At 49.8% G+C, this 26116-nt stretch overlaps 1 protein-coding gene across 1 annotated transcript in view; it reads right to left on the reverse strand.

Annotated features, from left to right (window-relative positions):
• The window catches only part of TGFA (transforming growth factor alpha), a 106175-nt gene that overhangs the window by 57750 nt on the left and 22309 nt on the right, over positions 1-26116 (reverse strand). The window contains exon 2 of the mRNA XM_032352386.1: positions 12176-12229. Coding sequence (XP_032208277.1) covers positions 12176-12229 — 54 coding nt within the window. The remainder of the gene's footprint in view (positions 1-12175; positions 12230-26116) is intronic.

Below are 26116 nucleotides of genomic sequence, written 5' to 3' on the forward strand. Positions count from 1 at the left end.
GAGAGGCTGTCACCAAGGGAAGCACCTGATCAAAGAATACTGTGAGTATTTCTAACCTAAAAACCACCCCCCACTGGAGACACGCCGTAGGCAGCTAGCAAATGGGGAGCACTGCACATAAGATGGGGAGGACTGGGTTTTCAGCCACGTGGACTTTGTGACCTTGGGGTCTACAGGTTTGATTCTCTGCATTTCATAAGCCTAGTAACAGTCATTTCAGAGAAATCTTTGCAAAGATTCCTTTAGGAAGCATCTGTCAGATTAAATATTTGTGTACACTGTGAAACACTCACCACGCAAGTCTAGTGTCCTGTCACCACACAGAGACACATAAAATGAAATACAGTGTTATGGCTCCTATTCCCCATGCTGTACATTGCATCCCTGTGACTTATGTAGGGCTGGAGGTTTGTACCTTTTGAATCCCTCCTCCCATTTTGCCTACACCCTCCCCTCAGGCCACCACCACCAATCTGGTTCTCTGCACCTATGAGTTTCATTTATTGATTTGTTTTTTAGGTTCCAGATATAAGCAAAATCATATAATACTGTCCTTCTCTGACTTCTTTCACTTAGCACAATACCCTCAAGGTCCCTCCATGTGGTTGCATATGGCAAGAGTTCATTCTTTTTTATGGCTATATAGTATTTCATTATGTGTGTACACACACACGCGTGCGCACACTCCTTTATCCATTCTTCCATCAATGGATGCTTTGGTTGTTTCCATATCTTGGCTACTGTAACACTGCAATGAACACAAAGGTGCATCTAGCTTTCCAAATTAGTGTTTCCACTTTCCCCAGGTCAATACACAGAAGCAGAACTGCTGGATCATAGGGTAATGCTGTGTTTGATTGTTTGAGGACCCTCCTCACTGTTTTCCACAGTGGCTGCACCAGTCTGCATTCCCACCAGCAGTTTCTTTTCTCCATATCCTCACCAGCACGTCTTATTTCTAGTCTTTTGATAGTAGCCATTCTGACAGGTGTGAGATGATAGCTCTCTGTGGTGTATCACAGCCTTTTGAAGGTCAAAGTGGGTCTCTATTCTGGAAGAGGTTTGTAAGTACTGAGCTGGAGTTAAATCCCTGGGAAATTGTCTGCAGTGACAAATGCAATATGGTTATCGTTTGGTTAGATGTGCACCTAGAGCCTTTCTACAGCCTTTCACTGTGGCGGGCTGTGTTTCTCTAACGGGAGAGCCTCCCATGGAGTGTTGCGTGATTCACGATTGTTTCCACTTGTCATGCTTCAGAACACCAGCAAGATTTCACAGTCAGATCTAACATCTTCCACTTTCAAGACTCCAAGAATGCCTTCTGAGACCTATGGTGTAAGGTGAGCAGAGATGTTCATCATATCCCAAGCCCCTCAAAGTCGTCAGGATGGAAAAAGGCCCAGAAAAGAGATCCCCAGCCAGGTTGCCAAGTGACAGCTGGGAAGAAAAATGTCCTTCTTCTGAACCCCGGGCTACATGGCGAGACCGTGTGAGCAGAACCGGGGCCTGTGTTCTGTTTAATCTTACCCGGTTTTCCCCTTGCTTAGCACTAGTGTGCTTTGGTATTTAGGGAACAGTTTAATTCATGCAGCCTAGTGGAAAAAAGGGTCCAGGTGTGAGAAATCACCTCCCACCCCACATTCAGTTAGAGGAGTAGGGCCAAAACTTTCAAGTCAGGAAGCTAAGAAGAGGGATGCAGAGGGACCCGCAAAACAAACGGCCGTGGAGCCTGCTCAGGAGGATGTGTGAGCCGGGCTGGACTGGCAGATCGAGAGGGCCCTCCCATAGAAAATAACCGGACTCTCTGGGCGGTTTCCAAACTCCGAAGCTGGAAGTTTGGGCTTGGGCCCTCAGTAAGCAAAGCTGACCAAGCTGCCATGGTCATAATTTCACGACAGCAAAGCTAATGAGAACGAGGATCATTTGAGGTGATGGGCTGAGTTCTGAGGGTTTTTTTTTGTTGTTGTTGTTGTTGTTGTTTCCCAAGCTCTCCAGGGAATGATGGGCATGAAGTAGAACAGGTGATGTGCTGAGCACTGGGTGTTATATACAACTGATGAATTATTGAACTCTACATCAAGAACTAATGATGTACTGTATGTATGTACTGTATAATGATGTACTGCATGTTAACTGAATTTAAATTAAAACACACACACACACACACACACACACACACACACTGGGGGCACCTGGGTGGCTCAATGGGTTGGGCCTCTGCCTTCGGCTCAGGTTGTGATCTCGGGGTTCTGGGATTGGACCCTGTGTCAGGCTCTCTGCTCAGTGAGGAACCTGCTTCCCCCTCTCTCTCTGCCTGCCTCTCTGCCTACTTGTGATCTGTCTGTCAAATAAATAAATAAAATCTTCAGGAAAAAAAAAGAACAAACAACACAACACACCAAAAATCCAGAAAGTCAGTTCTGGAACAGGAATGCAGCCCGGACACTCAGAACCAGCACTGTCTAGCTGAGGGGGGGCAAGAGTTCCAGGGAAGGGGCGCATCCTTGCCCTCAGGAGAAGGTGTCGTAGCCCACAGGGTCCTGCGCAATCGGCTTCTTCCCCCTGGGCCTTGGCACAGGTGGCAGAGGACTACAAGTACAGATTTCGGGGCCACACCTGTGTGGGGCCCAGGAACCTGAGTCTTGCAGTCCTCAGGATGGCCCTTCTGCACACTGACATGGCCTCAGGACAGAACGGAAGTGGCATGAAGACAGAGGTCTTGCTTCGCTCTATGAGATCACTGATAACCTAGTAAGCAAGGCAGCAGCATTCGCACTTGGAGCGCCTACTGTATACGCACACAACTCCAAGTGCTCCGTGCAGAAGCTCTTCATCCTCAGAAGAACCCCATGAGCAGGTGCTACTAGATTGTGTTATAAGTAGGGAAGCTGAGATACGAACAGGTTAAGTAGTTTACTTGAGGTCTCACAGCTAGTTAAGTGGCAGAGGTGGAATTTGAACTTAGCCTGTCTAGTTCCAAATACTCACATTCTAGAGACCGGCCCCACCGCCCAGAAAGGCCCAGCTTCTCTGTGGAAACCCAGAGGTGTTGCAAACTTTGGGTTTCTGCACAGTAGATCCAGATCTAGAAACAAAGGGCTATTAGAGTCTGGAGAAGCATCCCCAGAGCTGGGAGGTCAACTGGGGATTGTTGATCGGGACCCATCTCTCCAGACAGCAAGGTCCCTGGAGGGCCTGCGTGCAGGGGAGCAAGGTGTGGGCTTCAAGCTGCAGGGACCAGGCAGCCCTCAAGCAGGGCAGGAGGGCAGGTCCCAGTGTTCCAGGAACAGCAGCCACCTGAGCCTCGGGGACCGCTGCAGTCGCTGGACAAAACAGGAGTGCCTGTGCCTGTGCTCAATCCACGCTGGCCAACGGACCTGCGGGCAGACGCTAGTGACTGCCTTTTACTTCCTTTGAAAAAGAGAGCCCCCACCCCTTTTTTCCTGATTATTAAAATATGCTTATTGCTGATATGGCAGAAACAAAGGAATGTATGAAGGAAATGAAAAATCCCCTATATTCCCATTCGCCAGAGATAATCCCCCTCCCAGCCTGACCACTGCAGCTGGGTAACCAGTTGGCCTAGGAAGACCGACCGATAGGATTCTCTCTGGAGCTTCGGAGGGACGAGGCACAGAGATGGAATGAGTTGGTACAGAACTGTCTTCACGGTAGGTACAGGGTACACAAACAGCCACAGCTGAGACCCCTGCCAGTCCCTCTGGCTCCTGCAGCCTCAGGGCCAGCCTATACAGCATTTCCAGGGATCTCGTGAGGCCCGATTCCTTAAAAAAATCAACCCCCTCTTACCCACGCTGATGCGCAGTCGGGTTCTGTTCTTGCAACATGGGGGGCTTGGCAGAGTCAGAAGAATGACCAATCGCGTGGAAAACCAGCCCAGCACCATGCGCCAAGCGGAGCAAGATGCAATTTTTTTCCCCCTCAAATAAATATACGGCTTTTACTGCATCTTTGAAATATCCTTGGTCTGAAGAATCATCGGGCACCTTGCTGTTTCTGTAGCTGGATAACCGAGATCTTATTCATTGGCCTGCTGAACGGTTCCTTTTTCAGAAACACAGACACCATCCAGAAATTTTCTGCTATCTTTGTTTTTAATAGTTATGGCTTGCTGAATCAAAACAGTGAATTTGACACAAGTTCAATATTGTTTCCTTCAAAAATGAACTCATCTTTCCAGGCACGAGACACTCAACGAGCCTCTCTTGGTCCCTTCTAAACCCTGTGGATGCAGGTTTCACCCAACAGATGCTGGATTTCTACAAAAGAACCGTTCTCCTGAATAATGACGCTAGCACAAAAGTCAGCGTACACGGGCCTCATCTTGTAATGGCCGTCCAGTGTAATGCCCTTGATCCTGCTCTGTACGTGACTATAGATTGTGTGAACTGTGTATTTAATAAATGTGTGTGTTAAATAAATGTCCAAAACTAAAAAGCAGGAAAACAGTAAGGCTTCTAATGGCCTTGATTTGTTAAAAATCCACAAGTTGCATCACTGGCCTTGCTTCGTTCAAAGATGGCACGTGGTCTCTTAACTGGGCTCAATCGAAACCATGCGCCTCATTTGCCCAGTCCCCTCCTCTCCTACAAACATCAATACCAGTGCCCTCAGCATGCAAAAAGTTAGCTAGTTGGCTAGTCTGGTTTACAAGCCCATTACTGTTTGGACCAGTTAAGCTGTCTATTTACCAGGAGGACATATGTGTTTTGTTCCCAAACCTGTTTGTGTTGGTTGTACTCGCTTACGTATTTACGTGATGTAATTCCATATTACATAAACTAATGAGATATCTGTGCCCAAGTTGTTGTTTCTATTATAAGTTGACTGTTTTGGAAAGACCTGTTAAAGGGGAATAGATTCAAAGAACTACTTTAAATTAGCGGTGAACAAGACAACTATAAGAAATTAGGTATATGTGGAGGGGGCAGTGTATAGGTCTAGAAAGATTTACGGCACTGTAAGCTCTTCCACTGAAGAAATCAGACCTGGAAATTACAGAGGGTGCAATACGGGTACAGATCATACAAGTAAATGATGCAGAATGCCAGTTGGCAGGAGTCCACTGATAACTAAAACAAGAATATCATGAATCATGCCTTGACCTTCCTTCCTAAAATGTACGCTGAAATTCTCGGTCCTAAGCTATCCAATCTCATTTTTACAAAATGTTGGCTTGGACCCACTAGAGTGATTTTGTGACTCACGGTTTCAAAAGATGCTGCCTAATTCCACTCCTTAATTTTATTGATGGGGCACTGAGGTTCAGGAGGGTTGAAGAGCTCTAGTAAGGTCAGACAGCTAAGTGAGTCAGAATTATAACCATGGATTCCACAGCCTGTGGTCTGTCTGCTACCCTGAGCAACCTTCCCTCTCATCCAGCGTAGCTTTCTTTGCAAAAAGTAGAAGGTGAAGTGAGGAAATGGATGACAAGAGGAAAGCAGAGTCCCTCATTCTCTCCGGAGGCCCCACGTTCCTCCAAACATCCTCGGAAACAAGCCAGTCCCGGCACACACAGGTGTATGCTCTTGCCTCCCGGACCAGGACATTCTCACATCTCCTGGACTACCGACACATATTTGGAACAGTGAACCGTGTACTTGCGTAGAGCACGTGAGCCTTCTAATTTTAGAATGACTTCAGCTCCACGTGGGAAAACTCCAGACAATGGAACGGGGAAGCAGTTTGCAGTTCTGAAAAGCTTTTGTTAGGTGAGATGAGCAATAAACAGATCTCTCGCTTGCTGGCCGACCCACGTTCTACCTGTTTCCCAAACAAGTTACGCCTTCAAAGACTTCTCCCTGGGATCTGATTTCCCTCCCTCTGTGCACCCCCAGCCAGAGCTCACCCTCTCTCTGTAGTTAAGCCCAATGTCCTCACCCAGATCTGACCACCATCTCCCCAAGCCAGCGAGCACGGTGACCCTCCTCACGAACACCGCCACCACGTAACTTCGTCACCACGTTCTTTCATCACCGCCGCTGCAAAGTCTCCCAGACACTCACAAACACTCCCTGGTTCTGGCTGGGTGGTAGTGGGCATGGACTAGAGGAAGGAGAAGTTCAGGGGTTTCAAGAGGCATGCAGATGGAGCAAGGCAGATGGCAGGGGGAAGCCCAGAGCCCGCTGCCAGGTGTCTGAGCAAGGGCCTCACCACACCCCTCGGCCATTACAGGGAGCCTCATGAAAACATGAGAACCAGATGGGCGGCCTGGGAAATGTACAACATTTCAGAGGGTTAAGCAAGGAGCCACCCAACAACTTAACCGGCTGCGTTCTGTCCCTTTTAAGGGGCATTAAAAGGCACCTTTTGAAGATAGGTCATAACTCCTTCCTTGGGAGGGTGTGACAGATGTTCTAATCTGTATGTGCTGCCACCCTCCTTCTGCCTCCAGCTAGGTTTCTCTGCGTGTTCTACAAACTAACAACCAACCAGATAAAAATTTTCTGTCTTAACCCCAGGACTATTGACTGGACTCCCACAGCAATTATTTCCCAAATCATCCAGCAAAGCAGTCAGCTGAGGCGGCCTTAGGTCATCATGAGGCTCATATTATGAGCTCCCGAGCTACCTTTTTATCTGTGTGGTGGGCTTTCTGAGCACCAGGATGGAGAAGGGCTGCTTCTTCATACAGTCCTAGCAGCTAGAACTTTTTTTTATTGTGTCGTGTTAGTCACTGTACAGTACGTCATTAGTTTTTGATGTAGTGTTCCATAGTTCATTGTTTCTGTGTAACACCCAGTGTTCCATGAGATCCATGCCCTCCTTAATACCCATCACCAGGCTCACCCATCCCCCCACGCCCCTCCCCTTTGAAACCCTCAGTTTGTTTCCCAGAGTCCACAGTTTCTCATGGTTCTTCTCCCACTCCAATTTCTTCCCCTTCATTTTTCCCTTCTCCTAATGTCTTCCATTTTATTCCTTATGTTCCACAAATAAGCGAAACCATATGATAATTGACTTTCTCTGCTTGACTTATCTCACTTAGCATAATCCCTTCCAGTCCCATCCATGTTGATGCAAAAGTTGGGTATTCATTCCTTCTGATGGCTGAGTAATATTCCATTGTGTATATGGACCACATCTTCTTTATCCATTCGTCTGTTGAAGGGCACCTCGACTCTTTCCACATTTTGGCTATTGTGGACATTGCTGCTATGAACACCTGGGTGCATATGGCCTTTCTTTTCCCTACATCTGTATCTTTGGGGTAAATACCCAGTAGTACAATTGCTGGGTCATAGGGTAGCTCTATTTTTAATTTTTTGAGGAACCTCCACACTGTTTTCCAAAGTGGCTGCACCAACTTGCATTCCCACCAACAGTGTAAGAGTGTTCCCCTTTCTCCACAACTTCTCTAACATTTGTTGTTTCTCGCCTTGTCGATTTTTGCCATTCTACCTGATATAAGGGTGTATCTCAGTGTGATTTTGATTTGAATTTCCCTGATGGCTAATGGTGATGAACACTTTTGCATGTGTCTGTTAGCCATTTGTATGTTTTCTTTGGAGAAGTGCCTGCTCATGTCTTCTGCCCATTTTTTGGACTTGATTATCTGTTTTTTTGGGTGTTGAGTTTGAGGAGTTCTTTATAGATCTTGGATGTCAGCCCTTTGTCTACAGTGTCATTTGAAAAGATCTTCTCCCGTCTAGTGGGTTGCCTCTTTGTTTTGTTGACTGTTTCCTTTGCTGTGCAGAAGCTTTTTATCTTGATGAAGTCCCAAAAGTTCATTTTTGTTTTTGTTTCTCTTGCCTTTGGAGACGTGTCTTGAAAGAAGTCCAGGAACTAGAATTTTAGAACCTAAGTGTAAAAAAGCATCTGATTCCAAGAAAATGAAACACATGGCCATCACACCAGTGTTTCTCTACTTAGAGTCCATGGCAGGCATCACCCATGGGTCATGGCCATATATCCTAAGAGCCTGCAGGCAGCCTTATAATCTTTCTCAACAAAGCCTACCAAGCAATCTCTACCAATTTATCAGAGTGGTCATGTGAAAAACCTTATAGGCTCTTCCTGATTCAAGTCCAGCAGATGAGGAAACTCAGATCCAAACAGGAGACAGATGGACAACTTGCCCAGGGGCTCGGCAAAAACAGACCAGCTGGGCCCAATCCCCAGATTCCTGACCTCCAGCCTAAGGCATGTATCTCTCCAGTGTCCCACTCAAAGTGGATGTCTGAAAAGCCTTTACTGATGACAATATGCTAGTTTCCTTTGCCTCTGGCATAACTTACTCTTCACATTTGGAGCTCTGAGAGAGGGAAAGACTGGAAGAAAACAATGAAACCTCAAAAAGAAAGGCCAAAGGCAACTTTCAAGTAATAAGATCATGGAATTTTTTTCTCCAAAAGCACAAGAAAACCACATGGGATCAGCCCCATGTTCCCTAAGTTCATGTGCCACCCTTGACTGGTACATGGAATTAACAATTTTCCCTCTGTGCTACTCCATCAAAACATTAGAGCTGAATCCTGAGTGTGCCTGTGCTCTAGTACTAAAATTTAAGAATGTATCAAAACCTTCTTATATCCATTACTGTTTTTCATTCCTGTCAACCTTTAGAGTGAAAAGACTTGCATATTCATGTCATGGATAAAACCTTGTATAGCTTCTGTCCTACAACAACCCATCTTTTTTTTTTTCTTTAAAGATTTTATTTATTTATTTGATAGAAAGGTGAGGGGAGCATGAGCAGGGGGAAAGGCAGAGGGAGAAGCAGGATTTCTGCTGAGCAGGGAGCCTGATGTGGGACTCGATCCCAGGCCCCTGGGATTATGACCTGAGCTGAAGGCAGAAGCTTTAACCCACTAAGCCACCCAGGGGCCCCTATAACAACCCAACTTTACACCTAAATGAACAGTTCTGGGATTTAGTGAGGGAGCCCCCCCACATCCAGAGAATAAGGAGTTAGGAGGGATTCAGATGTGCACGTCGGTCACTCCATCTACAAAGGAGCTCACTTAACAAAAACAGTGTTCACCCAAAAGGAAATGTAAGTAGAAAGCAAAAGATGAAAGCGTTAAAGGAAACGCAAATTAAGTGAAGTACAACAAAACAGTGAATGCAGCAGCATCTACCCTCCAAATTTAAGATCTAACAAGAAAGGATTATTGTTACTTCTGTTGGTGTGACTATGGTTTTGTTTTTTAAAGTCCTTATCTGTGAGCTATAAGTAACATTCAAGTGAAATGGACTTTGCTTTAAAATATCCCAGCAAAGGGAGAAAATCAAAATGGTTTGAGAATAGAGGAAGGAAGAATGGCAGATAATGCTAATGGGTGATGGGGCTATGGGGATTGATTTCGCTAGTATTTCTCTTCTGTGTATGAAGATTCCCATTAGTCCACAGTAGCAAATGGTTTCACTTACTGAACTAGGCAGGAGTTCAATACGCAATCTTTGGGGGTCGTGAGTGTGGCTGGTGGGGTGGTCCCCAGTTTGTATTGCACCCACAGCAGGATCTCAGTTATGTCTGGCAGGGACAGAGTGGGGGTGGTCAAGGCCTCCCAGGGCCCAAGGAGTCTTTGAGGAGAAGGAAGGTCACCCTAGAGGAAGAGGAAGTTAGGCAAACAAGCCAGATTCAGGTGCAAAGCCCTAGCGCCTGGAGAGGTGGATCTGACACCATCATTGCCACGTGGGCCCGCCTCCTCGCCCAGCTCTCTCTGGACTCCTGTCTGGGTCCAATAGGGCAGGGTAGAGAGTACGTAAAAATGGGAGAGAGATATTCCTTCAACTTCTCTAGGGCCCAAGTTCCACAGCCAAGTGACCTATCAAACAGAGGCCAGTCAGACAGCCCACATCCCTTCTCCACAGACCTCCAATCAGCTCTAGGATCTCAAGGTGCCCTGCATGCTAGATGTCATGGCATTGCCCCTGCCCTCACCTGCCACACTGGGCCACAGAGCAGCCCTCAGCCTGTTACAGGGTAACGTGCAATGCAGGAGGGCGTGACGAGTTTTGGGAGGGTCTATCATAAAGAGGAAGAACAAACATCAGGTACTTGTTGATGTCAGAGACATTCTCATAGAACCAAGTCCAGAAAGACGGAACACAAGCTGGTCACTAGCGCAGCAAGGACAGTCATTCTGGGATGAATACAGCAGGTCTTCCCACGTTTGCTCAGGAGAGACTGGGAAACCCCAAAGGGCCCTGGCAGGAGCCACACCTGACGAAAGAAACCGAGGGAGGACACCCCTCCAGGCCTTTCTTGTCTGTATGAATGGACGAAGATCGGGAAAAGGTTAGAGAGACCAGGGCGCCGGGCTGCATCAGCATCTGCTCTCACTGGATGGCGGTGCCAGCATCTGGCCTCACTGCAACTTACCACCTGCAAGTGACTCAGTAGAGAACCTGGCTCTTCGCCTCCAGTGTGGACTGAGGGGGGGGGGAGGGACTAAGGATGCACCTGGGGGCAAACGCATCCTAGGAAGGGAGACGCGACAATTCTGGGACCAGCATGGTGGGTCACGATCCAATGCCCCCACTTTACCCCTAGTATATTCACATCTGAGCCCTTTGTGACGGGGGGAGGTAATTAACAAGCGGCAGCTCTGGCAGAGCCCGGACCCCAGCATCGGTGCTCTGGGACAGGCACACCCTTAAGCAGAGCAAAACATGGAGGAAGGGAGTTATTTCCATCTGTGGCATCATGAGCCACCAGGTGGCTTGGATACCTTAAGGGTCCAACAGCATCAAGGATAACCGCTCCAAGGGGGAGAGCGTGGGGCCACAGAAGTGCTGTCAGGAGCGGCTGCATCCCTCCAGTGGGTTTGGAACGAAAGGTGTGGAAGAGGAGAAGAGCAAAGTACCAGGGACACTGTGTGGTTGGTTAGAGGGTTAGAGGGTTTATGAATATGTGAGAACCGCACGCCTCCTTGCCATACACATCTTCCTGCCTGAAAGAACTAGGGAGATACAGCAGGGGTCCGCCGCAGAAACAGATGGGAACACACGCCCAGAATAACAAGGGAAGAGTGAAACTGGCAGACTCATGACCTTCTGGCATGAGAGTTAGCTCACTGCATTTGAAGAGCTATTTGGCAATTTGTTACAAGAGTCATAAATATATTTATTCATGCTTCCAGAGACATACCCTGAGGAGAGAATCTGAAGGAAGGGAAAAGTTTCTAGGCACAAAGAGGGAGCATCATAATCTAAACTGGAGGCAACATAAATATCCAGTGGAGAACGCTTAATTGAATCACACATGTCCATTTTAGTGGAACATCATGACCTTTTTAAAAAGATTTATTTATTTATTTGAGGCCACGAGCATGAGCAAGTGAGCATACCCAAGCTTGGCGGGGGAGGGAGGAGGAAGGGCAGAGAGAGACGGGGAGAGAATCTGGAGCAGACTCCCCATTGAGTGTGGAGCCCGAAGTGGGACTTGATCTCACAACCCTGAGATCCTGACCTGATCTAAAACCAAGAGTTGGATCCTTGACTGACTGAGCCATCTGGGTGTCCTGGACAAGACATTTTAAAAGGATAAATTTCAAGACCTTTCAGCAACATGGAGAAATGTACAGCTTGAAAACTTGAGTTTAAAAAGCAAGAATCAACATCGTTTCCTCAGGACGACTAACCGTGTAAAAATAGGAGCACACCCGGACAAAGCTAAGAGCAACTCGAGAGTAGATGCATCCGCAGTACTCTGACCAGGAGACGTCTGCCTTCTGCATTTCCCAAACCTCCCAATATGTTGATCTAGGATCTCCCAAATAAGGGAAATATTACTAGAAATGCCATAAAAGACGACATAAAATAACAAAACAAAGATCACCGAGCAGAAGCAGACACAGGCTTTAGGAATCTGGGCTCCTCTACAGATGCACTACTAAGTGAGCTTGAACACTCGGCTGGTCTGGAGCTCTCCAGCACCCCTGCCCACAAGGACTATCTGAACAGAGCTGGGAGATGGCAAGCCTTAGGGGAGGGGAACGGCCTCCTGCGCCCCGACTCCTGCAACGAAGATCCCTGAGGAGCGCAACCGGGCCCCTGGCGTGAAGGGCACCCAGGGGGTAGGGGACAGCCCTGCGGGAGCAGAAAGGGCAGGAGCCCACAGGAAGCTTGGAGGGCAGGCTCCACCTGCCAGCCAGGTCTGTTCCCATCCAGTACTCCCGCACCATCCCCCAGAGGGGGCGGGACTCACCACTCAGGGCAGACGTGCTGTTCTCCAGGGCCTGGCACACAGCCAACAGGAGACCTGCATGGGGAGAAGAGAGGAAAGGTAAGAGGCTTTCAGGACTTGAGGGCAGGCCCCTTGAAAAGACCAGGCAGTTCTACAGAGTGGCCAAAAGGCAGGCCTGGCCACATAACTTGGGGGGCTCACTGCAAAAGGAAAATGTTGGACCCCTATTCAAAAAGCAGCAAAAAAAAACGTGTGCCTTTAAAGGTACTCAATATATTATTTTTTTCCTTCCTTCCACGGTCTCTACCTATTCTGGTGTTTTTTTTTTTTTTTTTTTTTTTTTTTTTTAAACACTGTGTAATTCTTTCTTATTGTAATGAAACACACATAAGATCTACTGTTGTCCACCATTTTTATGTGTATAGTTCAGTAGGATTAAGTAATTCAGGCTGCTGTGCATGTCATGAGGGTGGTTTCGTTGTGTCTGTCATCTCTCTCTGAGGTGTAAGGATCCTGGCAGGCTGAACCCTGGGTGCCCAGGGTCCCCAGGGACAAGTGTGTACATGCACAGGTAACCCCCCACAGCTGGTTTTCCTTCCCGACAGCAGCTGGATGATGTGTTGAGACCCAGTCAGGGCAAGGCCATCTGGACAGGACTTTCGTCTTCCCAGAGACTCCAACCGAGGCAGACAACTGACCCCCAAGGGTATTACAAGGTCTGTGTCTGGACGCATCGGGTATCTAGATCAGGGGCAGGGGACAGCCTTGTGCCTGTCTAGTCACCCGCCGAACAGGCTATGGAGCTAACACCACCTTTTCTTGTGTCCAGGGCAGAATGTGGCAGGGGTGAGAACCCACTCAGGGGAGGCAGGGAGGTGGCAGTCGGTAGGATTATGGGAGCCGAGACTCCAAGTCCCAGGACACTCTCTACTGTCTCACTGAACTTCACTTTTGAAACACAAATTCAAGGGTAAAAACTGTTAGGAATTTCAAGACTGCAACTGCACAGCATGTGAGGGTAGGGACTCCGTCAGAAGACACAGGGTGCACGCCCACGAAGCTGCCCCTACCAGCAGAGGACTTTCTGTGCCCTCCCATTACAGTACTGGAGGTTTCTGGAAAGAGCAGTAAAGTTCCAATAAAGAAGGAACCTCTTGGGAGTTACACAATCAGCATGCACTAAATTAAAATGACTTCCTAAAACTGAAATGTAGAAAGATACCCTGGTGGCCACACACAGGCCGTGCCACCTATAGGTTAGCCTGGAAGACAGCGGAATCAAGTCAGCACAGGAAAGAGGCAGAGGTGGGTGCTGGTACTGCTCCACCAGCACCCACTCTTGCATGCAGGTTGTGAGGGCCCCTTCCCCTTTCCACTCAGGTGCAGACACAGAAGACCTTGATTCTCAGGGGAGAAACTTAACTAGGCACAGGTAGAACAATCACCTTCAGGACTTTCCTTTTGGCCTTTGAGATAAAAAAACATCACAAAACAGCGGCCCACTTTTCCTGGAGGTCTGGCATGGATTTCCCAAACCCTTACACAGCCCAGGAACCAGATACTGGGGCTAGAGTCGGGCAGGGGGCGAGGAGAGAAAGTGGGTAAGTAAAATCAAACGCCTTTCTCCATGCAATTCCTTCTTGCCGATCATTTTGGAAGCATGGCTCTTGGGGCTCCTCTGGTCATATTTATTTTTTTAAAGATTTATTTACTTGAGAAAGAGAGTGAGAGAGAGAGAACATAGAGGGGAGAGGGTCAGAGGGAGAAGCAGACTCCCTGCTGAGTAAGGAGCCTAATGTGGGACTCAATCCTGGAACTCCAGGATCATGACCTGAGCCAAAGGCAGTCACTTAGCCAACTGAGCCACCCAGGTGTCCTCCTCTGGCCATATTTAAACAGCCAAGTCTGGAATCCACACATCAAGCGTCTAAGTGAGGACTCCTGCCAGAGACAGGTCCACATTGTCCACTGGGGACCAGCCATGACCTGACTTTGCTGGGACTTCCACCAAGCACTCTGGGCCCAAGTCAGCCAGTGACCGGTGGTAACATAAAGAACACGGGGATTCTTTGCATAACTCTGAGGAAGCGCTGCTGGCCTGTCACAAACTGTCCCTGAACCAATGACTTATCTTGCTCCCTCCCTCCTGGGCCTCATATCCTGTCAGTCAGCGAAAGCAGAGCCCATACAATTCCTGGTCACCGTATCAACCGCTGCCTGAGCAAAGCCAGGACAAGAAAGCAAATACCGTCCAACTGCAGCCAGGACAGAGCAGAGACGGACGCTCACTCTCCAGCGTCCATGGAGGGGTCACCTCCCCACCCCTACCCCGAGCTGTGGGGCAGGTCACCTTGCCTGCTCTCTTCCTCACCCATAAAGCCGTCAGCTGCCGAGCTCACAAAGGCGTTCTGGGAACTCATTGGAGTTTGCAAAATCACCACGTTCCACAGATGAAAATCACTGGGTTTTTTGAGCAATATGGAGACTAGTTCCTTTCTACACCCGCAAAATCTGACGGTAAACAACCCAGTGCCCTGCAGTCTTGGTTCAGGCACAAATTCTGTTGATGAGAGGAGAGGCCTCTGCTTTCCTGAGGGTTCCAGGTCAAAAGACAGGGGCCGGACCTCTTTCACTGCCCCCCATCCCCACCGTGTGGGGGTGCCCCTTACTGGACAGGTACCCGTTCTGGGCCCGGCACCCAGTTTCGGGCGTTCACCAGACTTGATTACCCATGGTAACCATCTGGTGAATCAAGTCTTGATTCCCTGCCTTCAGGTCCAGCTTCTGGAAACACGTGGTTTCACAGGCAAGGAAACAGGAGGCTTCCAGAGTTGAAGAATTTGCCTGAGCTCCTGCAGTCAAGTTCAAGCTCAAGGCTGTGCGAAGTCCATGCCCAGGACAGTGTTTCATCATCACACCGCTCACGGTCCTCTAACCACAGTCTGTCACGAAACACTGGCAGGTGTGTCTCACCAGCTACAACCTCCAAATAAGTCTGAACAACAGACAGATTCAGAAGCCTAGCCTCGAGGCCTCATCTCTCTGGTCTGCAGGTGTGTGTTGCTTGTTGGGGCTTTCTTGCTGCCTCCAACTTCCCTCACTAGGAGCCACATCTTCTGAGGGGCTAGAATGTGAGCAATCCAGACCCCCAGCCGCCTCATCTGTGTATAGCTAGGAGCCCATACTGCCAGCTCCATGGCTGTGCTTGGAAAAGCCGTATGAGGGCCTTCTAGAAACCTGTGGCCCTGATAGGCTTGGAGGCTCATCCAAAACAGGAAATCCTTCCCTGGGGCACCTGTGTGGGGATGGGCCGGCTGCGGTCTGCAGTGGTCTCAGGAAGACCACACACAGTTCAGATGGGGGCCTGGAGGCTGTAGGCACAGGCTCTCTTTGCTGGCCACAACCTCCCCACCCCCAACCCCGTGACCTCCTTCTGGGGCAGGAATCCCTTCTGCGCTGCTCTTGCCAGGACATTTCTGCTTAAATAGCTATAAAGATGGGAATCCCTGGATCATGGACTTCAAAAAGGAAAAAAGGGTTAGTAGTGGGGGTGGGGGAAAGCTATGAAAGCTGATCCTCCACACAGAGAAGAGTGGAAACCCAGACCTGCCCTTGGCGGGGGTGGGGGTGGGGCAAGTGTTGTAGTGCTTCTAATTCAGCTGTGTGGAACTTAAAGTTTCCAACAGAAAAAACATCAATAAAGAGGCTGACCTATTTATCTGGTGAGTTCACAGACCAAAGCCACCATGAAACCGGTACACTGGTGGGGCAGTCCTAACTGCTACTGAGAGGTGTTGGGCCCTTATCTCCCCTGGGCCACAGAGCAGCAACTCCCCCCTCCCCTGGTCCCTCAGTGCAGCCCCTCACTCATGCATGGGATTGGGACACCCTCTCTCCTCTCCCACCCGTCAGCCTGGTGACTTCCTCCTCTGTGGACACTCAGCTCTGGTGCCCAGATCTGGGGGAAGCATGCTCAGCTCCCTGGGAATCCTGGTGGCATTGACCTTGCCTTGCTCTGGCATCTATGACAGCTAGTATTTGCTTCCCGGCTCTGACCCAGTCCACTGTTCGGATCAGCCGTTCCTCCTAGAAATCAAGAGTTGTACATTTCATTCATGTTAAAATCCCATAAGTCAGACTGCCTGAGTGAAAGAGGGAAGCAGAGGTTGTGGTATCAGGGAGATGAGGGGAGGGCAAGAGGGTGCTGTAGACCCTTCTGGATCAAGGATACACTGGATTTAAAGGAGGTGCTGAAAAGAGGTCTAAGGATGAAGAAACAATGCAGGCAGGGGAGAGGGGCAGAGAGGGGCAGAAGAGAGTATGGGTGCTGGAAGGAGGGAAGCCAGGATTCTACCCGCCCCCCCCCCCCACCACTCTGCCTTTCCTCTCCTGCTGTACTCAGGGCTGGAGAGTCATCGGGGACACAGCCAGGAGCTCAGGAAGTGGTGGGTGGGCCCGAGGTCTACAGGGGACCCACACGGAGCAATTGTGTGGGCACAAAAACACATGTAAGCAGGTCACATAGGACCCAGGGCCTGCTGGTATGACTTCTAAGGCCTCTTCCCTTTTGAGCAGCATCCCAACATTTAAGGTTTACCTGTAAGCATGGCAGGATTTTTTTTTTTAAAGATTTTATTTATTTGACAGGCAGCGATCACAAGTAGGCAGAGAGGCAGGCAGAGAGAGGGGGAGGAAGCAGGCTCCCTGTTGAGCAGAGAGCCCAATGTGGGGCTCCATCCCAGGACCCTGAGATCATGACCTGAGCTGAAGGCAGAGGCTTAACCCACTGAGCCACCCAGGCACCCTAGCATGGCAGGATTTTAAGTGCATAGCAAAACCTGTAATATTGTAGGATTTTATCAGTATTTTTAAATGCAAGAGGTTTTGATCCACAGGACAATGCTGTCTGGCTTCAGGTTCAGAACTGGTTAGGAAGAGAGAAGGAGAACACTGCAGGGGACGGACAAGGAGGAAGTGTGGTAGGACCAGGACACGAGCTTGCTCCTGACGAGTGTACCCATAAATGTTGCGGCTGGAGGCAGACACATGCAATCCCCGTCACTCCCGTGTAGGGAGCGTGGCCTTCAGAGAGTCGATGGTTTCTCTCCAAGGAAGAGGTGACAATTCACATTGGCCCCTGCTTACAGAGACATCAGGGACACTTGCTTCAGAGGGTGGCAGGCAAAGCCACAGAGGAATTTGTGGAAGAACTGGCCAGACAGGATTAGGGATACTCTGGGGGTAGCAGGGAGAGTTCAGAAATATGTGACATGGGAATGAATCACCTGAGCAGATGGGCTTATGGGACAGAGGGCTCTTTCTTCCATCAACCCAGCCTCTGGAACACCACTTTTAAAAACACAGGCCGGACCCTGCTACCCAAGGAGAGAGCCTTCCAGAGAGACTCTCTGAAAGTGTTAGTGTCGTGGGGCAGGTGGGAGGTGGCCATGCACAGCGAAGAGACCAGTCGTGCAGGGAGGCGGCAGCTTTTAGTTACAAACCCACACAGGCTAAGGTCCTGACCCCCTGGCCCCAACAGAGGTGTCACATGGGACAAGTTAAGCAGGAAGACATTTCCACGCCAGTGGCAGGTGGTGGCAGGAAAACCACTGGAGTCTGGTTGGTCTTGCGAGCTCTCCCCTCTGTCTGTCCGGAATTCTGTCCTGGGATGACCCCCGCGACTGGCAGTGTTGCTACGAGTCAGAGCTGCAACACTGGCCTGAGACCTGACTACGGGCCCTGCAGTCTCCCTCGAGAGTCACACCAAGTGCTGGGAAGTAGATACTGTAGTGCTTGAATTCTGGAGGTGAGAAAGTAGAGGGGCAGGAGATAAGTAACCTGCCCAAGGTCCTCTAGCTTGTAAGTGACCTATACTGCAAGTTCCTGTCACCAGGTCCAGTTGGCCTCACTTGGCTTCTGCTTCTCCCGTGAGGTACAAAAAACAAAGGCATGCTAGAAAAGTCCGCCGCCACCTCCTCTCCCTTGTGGAGAAGCCAGGTACGCATTGCGGCACAGGGAACACAGGTTAACAGGGAGCCCAGAGATGACGGTTCCCTATGAACAGGGTCACCCTTAGCAAAGCACTTCCCCTCTCTCAATCTTAGCTCTTTAAAGGACAGAGTTGGGCCAGAATGTCTGCCAGTATATAAATTCCAGGCATCTATGAAGATACTGGACTGTACATCTTCCTCAACCATCCAGCCAGGGAAGGGGGGCACAATGGCTTCATTCCAGCATGCTGTAGGTGGGTCCTTGCCTCAAAGAAGGACCAGACCAAGTAAAGCCTTTTGTGTGCGAACAAGCTTGGTTTATGGTAATTTTGTCCTTCAATTTTCCAGGGTGTTTATATCAAATATCAGAAGATGGGTGAGACCCTATTCTAATCCTAATCAAGCACTTTCTATCTTTACGTTTTCAGCACAATCTTGAAAATATACTCCAAGCTCACAGTCCACGAGGGAATGAGCTTGGGTTAGTGAGCTTGGGACTCTCAGCTGTCCCTCCTGGTGACCCTCGGGGTGGCCGTAAGTGGCAAAGTCCAGCTTGATGGGTCTAAGCAACACCTCAGGACTATGACATCATGGAAAATAAGCCAGTGTTGGCTGAATGCTCATGGGTAGTTTCCATAACCATCTCAATATATCTGTGCATGGGGAAAAGCCAGTGTATTCAGGGAGAACCTTCAGGATCAGGGAGGAGGAGATGAGCAGAAGGGTGTCTCAGCTGCAGGGTTGATCGTTCTCTAATTCTGACTCAGGGTCTGTTATGGCAGAGCAGAAGGGAGCCCTGCCCTCAGAACTGGGTTCCAGTCCGAGCTCTGCCATCCTTCCCTGCAAGGCCTTGGGTGTGTTAAGCTAACCTTGCCGAGCCTTAGCGTCCTCATTCACAAATATGGAGGACGACCCCCCCACAGGGCTTCCGCAAGGATTAAATACAATAAAATGGAGTACACAGGCTCAGAGAAAAATACAGTCTTCCATACGCCAGCAAAGGCAGATGAGGATGGGGTGCCCAAGCGTCATGCCGATCACAGGTCTCCACACCCTGCTTCCTCAGCCTCCAGCACCCCGACCACTCTCCAGTAGCCTGCACCTCAACCCACGTGTTCAAAAATAAATTCGGCTCATCCCTGACCTGTTCCACCTCCTCCTGGCTTCTAGGCGGGGCTGAGGAACCCACAGCCATCGGCTACCCCTCCCTCCCCTTTACCCCATATCCAAGCCCAGGCCTCCTCCGCAGTCTGCCTCCACTTCGTCTATCTCATCCATCCCCGCATCCCTACTGCCAATGCCCCAGTTCAGGCCTCATCATCTCTCCTGGGCTATCACAATAGCCGCCTGACTGGTTTGCCTGCCAACAGGTTTTTTTTTTTTTTTACCTTTGCTCCTGCTGCCAGAGTGAGTTTCCTGAAACACTTGCTAGACCACAGCACTTCTTTCCTCTAAACTCCCCACAGGCTACCTGCCCACATAACCCAGTCTGAAGTCCTGAGCAGAGAAGCAACATGCAGAACCTGGTCCCAAACCCCGTTTCCACCTGCTATTCCCGCCGGACCCACAGAGTCCAGCTGCCTGTCATGGTTCCCTTTTCCCTGTGTACAACCTGCCCTCACTCAGCTCAGGGCCGTAGGCTCATGCTACCAGGGTCCAGATTCCAGCCCTTCTGGCTCTGTGATGCTTAACTGCCTGAGCCTTAGGTTTCTTTGCTGTAAAAAGAGCTAAAAAGATATCTCTTTCCTGCACATGGCTGTGATGAAGATTAAATGGGGGGAGGGCACCACGGAAAACGTGGGGTACACACAGTGGCATGTAATAAACATGCAACACATGGAGGTCCCACCTAGAGCTGCCGGGAATGTTCGGCTGATCACTCAGGCTGGCACGCCCCTTCCTCTTCCTTGCCCTTGGAGGTCAGATTTGCCTCTCAAAGCCCCACCCAAATGCCAGAAATAATCATTTCTTCTTCAGAGCAGACCTTATCTGATTCTGCCTTGCAGTTTGGAAGTTTTCCCATCTTCTCGGTCTCCCTCTCTGCTGTGGCCAGGAACCACGCACCACTCATCTCTACCCCTCACCGGGCACCATGTCTCACACCTAGTTAGGTCTTTGACCTATGCTGAATTGCGTTCCTCTAAGAGGTCACTAGCTTGAAAACAGAGTGGAGGGGTGGGTGTTGAGAGTGCGTGGACGGGGAATGTGAAAACCAGCTGATCCTCAGAATTCCTTCCTCCCTTCCACGGTAGACCCTCCAGAGACACAACTCTAAATCTTGGTTCTCATTCTGGTTTCAGCCAAGATGAACAACTCTTGAAACCTGGTATGCACGCATGCATTCATTCAAGAAGTACTTACTGGGGGCACCTGGGTGGCTCAGGTGTTAAGTATCTGTCTTTGGCTCAGGCCATGATCCCAGGACACCGGGATCGAGCCCCACATCAGGCTCCCTGCTCAGCAGGAAGCCTGCTTCTCCCCCTCCCTCTTCCCTGGCTTGTGTTCCCTCTCTTGCTGTTTCTCTGTCAAATAAATAAATAAATTCTTTAAAAAAAAAAAAGAAAAGAAAAATAAGTACTTGCTGAGTACCACTACATGGCAGGCACCATTCCAGGGGCTGCAGACCTAGAAAAGGACTAAAAGTTCCTTGTCTTACAGGGCCTGCAACAGATCCTTCCTGTGAGAAGCAATCCTTCCCTTTCTTGGCAACCATTCACACTAAACTCCATGATAGACATCTGAGGCACCATCATTCTGCTGGGGGGGGGGGTAGTTAAAATGTATCTTCTACTTCTTTTTCTTCTTTTCTTAAATCTTATGTATCTATTTGACACACAGAGAGAGCACAAGCAGGGGGAGAGGCAGGCAGAGGGAGAAGAAGTAGGCTCCCCACTGAGCAGGGAGCCTGATGTGGGGCTCCATCCCAGGACCCTGGGATCATGACCTGAGCCAAAGGCAGAGGCTTAACAACCGAGCCACCCAGGCGCCCCTGTGTCTTCTATTTCAATAGTGATGTGAACTGGCCTCTGTAGAAGAGAGGAATGGGCAGTGCTATCCTTCTCTGCAGCCTGGAGTGAGTCTCCAGAACCTGCAGGCTGAGATGACCCTGACTTGTTTGGGCACCTGCTGACAGACTCCAGAGAGGGTTATGTTCATATGCTTAACTCACAGGCTTTTCCCGAAAACTTTATGAGAAAACAGGAAGACCTGCACCCGGTGACCCCAAGGAGGAAGAGACAGAGTCAAGAGGGGCCCAGAGCAGAGTGAATGGCTTGGAGCAGCAGGAGGGCCAGCCCAAGGACTGTTTGCTGAGCGCTACACGCCCAGGGGCTCTTTGGGCCAAGGCAGGACTTACCGAAGGAGTTTACAATCTATAGGAGGAGACACAACCGAAGCAAACACACGTACCCACCTTCCGCAAGCATCTCTCGTGATCTCTATTCAAGCCCTTTGTTCCACCCAAGTATGTCTACCTGGTTCAGGCGTCCCAAATTTCCTCATTCTTTCCTGCTGCCCCAGCCTCTTCTACCCAACTTTCTGGGCCCACTAGACCCTTGCATCCTCCACAGCACCCTTCAGACCTCTCCAGCAAGCATGCCTCTCCTTTCGGCCCTGGACAGGGTGGGCCCCGTCAGCACCGGGGGGAGGGCGGGTACCGGGCTGTGCGGGGCCCACCGAACTCATGCCCATGGGCCAGCCCCTTGCTCTCCCTCTCTTGGCCAGGTCCTCATTTCCCACTGTCTCTGGTTTAGAAGAACGGATGATTTTGGTCTTTCTTCCCCTACCCTCAAGGGCCAAATGAGAATATTTACAAAATGCTTTAAGCTCTTTGCAGTCGAGATCTCTATTAATGCCCGGGACTGAGGCCTCCTGCACAGGCATGAGAGAAGGAATGCGGCGGCAGAGGGTGATGTGTGCTTGGACTTCAGGAAAGGTGTGCCAAAAATATAAAGGACTAAATAAAAAGCAGAGAGACCCTCTCAGCTGGATGTGGAGGCTGCCTGTTGGGATACCTTCGTTTCTGAGATCTGGTGGGTGACGTCACACCTCTCACTGCCACACAGACACCTTCCTCTTCTAACACCCCTTCCCCCCTCAGAACCTCCTAGAACAATGCCATCACTGATTTGGTGGTATAGAGCACTCACTCTGCTGAAGCAAAGCACATTCAGGGACAACATATCTTTACCAAAAAATGGGCTAGCCAGGATGCACCAAACGTTTCCCCTGGGCAGGAATGGCCCTGTGCCCACTCCCACCCCCCACAGATCGATGCTACGCCCTTTTTTGTGGAGAGGAAGCAGTCATCTCTTGGACAGAGTTTAAGCCTTAGCAAGGGCCTGCGCCAAGGGCTGGGTACTGAGTCAAACTTCCTTTCCCAGCAGGCCTGCTCCCGTGCTGGCTGCCTGAGGGCCCCATGGAGGGACTGCGGGGCAGCGGGGGGAGGATCACGGAGCCCTCAAGCCTGCTGGAGAACCCTGGTTGCTGAATCACCAACAGGCTCGACCAGAGCCGAGCTCTGAGGTGGCAAGCCGTTGTGCCAGGCTGAGGCACCCCGAAACCTGATGCCACCCGCTGACACCGATCAGAGGCATTAGAGCGTCCGTGGAAAGGGCTACATTGGACATCCTCAGAGTCCCAGAGGAGAGAAGGATTATGGGAATGGGCTAGAGACCAGGCCAGGATGAAGTGGCAGACTCAGTGGTCCTACCTGCAGGGTTCAGGTCCCTCGGCACCAGGACAGATGAGCTGAGACCTGGCTGCCAGGAAATTCAGAAATCAAATGCCGGCTCTGGAAGAGCCCCCCGGGAACCTTATAATCACCCCCCCGCCCCCTCCACTGAGGCCCATGGCCACGGCTCAGTTTCTCCTGGCCTTGCGGCCCCACCAGGGCCACCCGCCAGGCCCAGGGTCAGCAGTGGCTCAGGCTCAGGACCTTCGACTGGCTGAGTTAGCCTCTCAGCAGTCCCAACAAAATCCAGCCGATCCCTCAGCTACGTCACAGCCATCAGTACACACCACTCACAGCAAGTGGCTTGGAATCAGGCTGGGCGCCGGGAGGAGATAAAAAATACGCAATCCTTGAACTCTGCCCCATTTCCTCCATGTGAATGGCTTGGTGGTGACAGACTCATCCCTTCCCGCTGCTCTACTCGGACACCCTCAGAACCACCCTGCCAAAGGCATTGCAGCACTTGGGCCAAGACAAACACCAGCGTGACTTGGAAGAATTTCAGATCGATGTAGCGTCAACCTGGGAAGGGGATGGTGGACAGAGCGGGACAGACAGCCCCGCACCAATGCTATTCAGGCTTCCATCGTGTGCTGTGTTCTCAAGGCTGGCCACAGAATGCCCCTTAGGAGAACTCACTTGATCAGATGAGGGCCACTGATCGAGAAGCAGGGGCCAAACAGAGGAAACAGATTCCTGGGACTACAGTTTTAAGAGTTAAGGGGAAAACACACCAAAGTTCTTGTAACCCTACATTTCTCATCCTCCATCCCACTGCTGACTGGGAAAATGTTAAGTGCTTTTCCTTGGGTCTTGGAGGTGAGGGCCAGGAGGAGAAGAAAGAAAGGAGAAGAAAGAATGAGGGTAAGAAAGTTTCTTGGGGACAAGGGCAGGTGCCAGATGCTGAGAAGGATCCAGACAAGAAGAGGGCAAGAGGCACTGGACTGCCAGCCTTGTACTGGGAGATCCCTGGGCAGGCCACGCTTACCCTGGGGTTCTCACTGCCAGCAGTGCTCCCTAGGGAGAGTCTGAAAACTGGTGGGGGTGGCTTCTGATGGTCACAATGACTGGGGGGCACTCCTGGTATTTAGGCAGTAAGAGCAGGGACACTAATTTATTGTAATGCACAGGATTTTGTCTTGCGTAAGAGGCTCATAGTACACCCCGTTGAGAAGTCCTGCACCCACCAGGATAGTCCCTTCAAGCACGGGGCATTCAGCCTCCAACTGCACATGTGCAGAAGTACCCCAAACTTGGGGGAAATGGAATAAGCCAGAAGTCTCATGAATGGATGGTGGCACTCATTAGAGCCTTGTGGTCTCTGGGAAGCTCATGGGGGGGATGGAGGGGGCTTCTGCTCATTGCCTGCTTTCTTTTAACTGGGATGCTCTCTTCCCCCTTCGCGGTTCCCTCTATTCCTCTGTCCATCTGTCTGTCTCTCTGTATGAACCTGGAGCGCTTGGGTTGCACAATATGAAGCCTACCTATAAAGTAATGAGATTGACCAAGCACAAACAGAGCCCACTCCCAGTGTTGTATAGTCATGGGGTTCCAAAGAGACTCCCAGAAGCCCTAGGGGGAGGAACTGATAGGAGGAAGGATATATTCTCGTCTCTTGGCCCGCTGCTTAATTTTAGGGTCCCCAACACATTTCCCTCTACCAATGTGGATTCTTTTGGCCACAGAGAGCACTGCCATTCAATGAATGCCCCCAAAACACTTAGTCGTATGGGCAAAGTCTGCTCTGCTGCGAAGACAAACCAGTAAGGAATAGGGCATGCTTGTCCCCACAGTTTTGGGGTGGACAACATCACGTACCTTTTAGTTGTGTCAACTTAATGCAATTTAAAGGAAGACCAAAAACCTGGGAAGACATAGTAGCCCTCTTGGGAAATGGGAATGGGATCTCTCACACCAACCTGCTCCTGACCCTTTCCCTGTTTACTCTTTTGAACTTCTGGAAGGGGAAAAGAGTAGAGAGGAGAAGCAAAAGGGAAGAGGGAACAGGGAAAAGATGACATTTTCTGCTAGGGTGGTTTAGCTCGGGCAAGAATAGGAGAAAGTCAGAACGACGTGGGTGGCAGCCTGCACGTTTCAGTCCCAGGCAGGAGCACAGTGAGAAGGGGGTCTTGCTTAATATTCAGTGTATTTCCAAAGCATTGCCTAGGAAAAAAAAAATCAGACTTATCTAGATGAAGGTGGTCTAGGAAGCAAAACCAGCTGGTGAGAACGTACAGCTCCTCTGGGGGACAGCTGCAGGGCTTGTGGCAAAATAAAACATCGTGTAACCACATGGTCCAGCAGAAGAGCTTCCTGGTGTTTACCTAAGTGACTGAAAACCCAAGTCCACAGAAAAACCTGCGCACACAGGTTTATAGTGGCTTTCCTCATAATTGCCCAAACTTTAAAATCACCAGGAGGTCCTTCCATAGATGAATGGATAAACTGGGGTATACCCAGATAGGGGAATATTAAATGCATGGTATTAAGTCAAATAGGCCAAGCAAAAGAGGTTTTAAACTGTAGGAGTCCAACTATAGGACATTTTAGAAAAGGTAAAATTTGGCAGTTGCCAGTGGTTTAAGAGAGAGAGGCAGAGAGAAGTAGGGGAAGACAGGGGGCTTCCGGCAGTACAACTTATTGTGTGGTGTTGGGGGGGGACCCAGGTCACTACACGTTTGTCAAAACTCTGAGAATGTATAACACAGGAATCAGCTCTAGTGTGAACTAGGGACTTTAAATTTAGTTGAAAAGAGCATCGACATTGTTTGGGGGAGGAGAATACCACTTTTATTAGCAGTTTGGGGTTTCTCCCTCTGAATATTTTCTTGTAGGCTTAGATCTTGATCCCCCGCACCCCCGCAAGTACTGTCCATACCCTGGAACCCAAGGGTCTGCCCTGCGGTGGTACCATTCTTTCTTAAGCATTTTCCCAACTGTTGGCCATCATATTTATGATTTTAAATTAACACTATAGCTGCTGTCTTTGAGCTTACAGCTACTTTTTGATGCTATTCCCGATTATATTATTATTATTATTTTTGTGAATGGTTGGTGCATGATGTTACATGAGTTTCAGGTGGATAACACAGTGATTCAGCTTCTCCAGAGGCTGTGCTCTGCTTACAAGTAAGCTCCCATCGGTCACAACGCAGCGCTATTACAACACCATTGACGGCATTTACCCTCCGCTGTGCCTTCCATCCCGTGACTTAGTCATTCCCTGACTGGAAGCCTGCA

The sequence above is a fragment of the Mustela erminea genome, chromosome 7 (assembly GCF_009829155.1).
Source record: "Mustela erminea isolate mMusErm1 chromosome 7, mMusErm1.Pri, whole genome shotgun sequence".
NCBI lineage: Eukaryota > Metazoa > Chordata > Mammalia > Carnivora > Mustelidae > Mustela > Mustela erminea.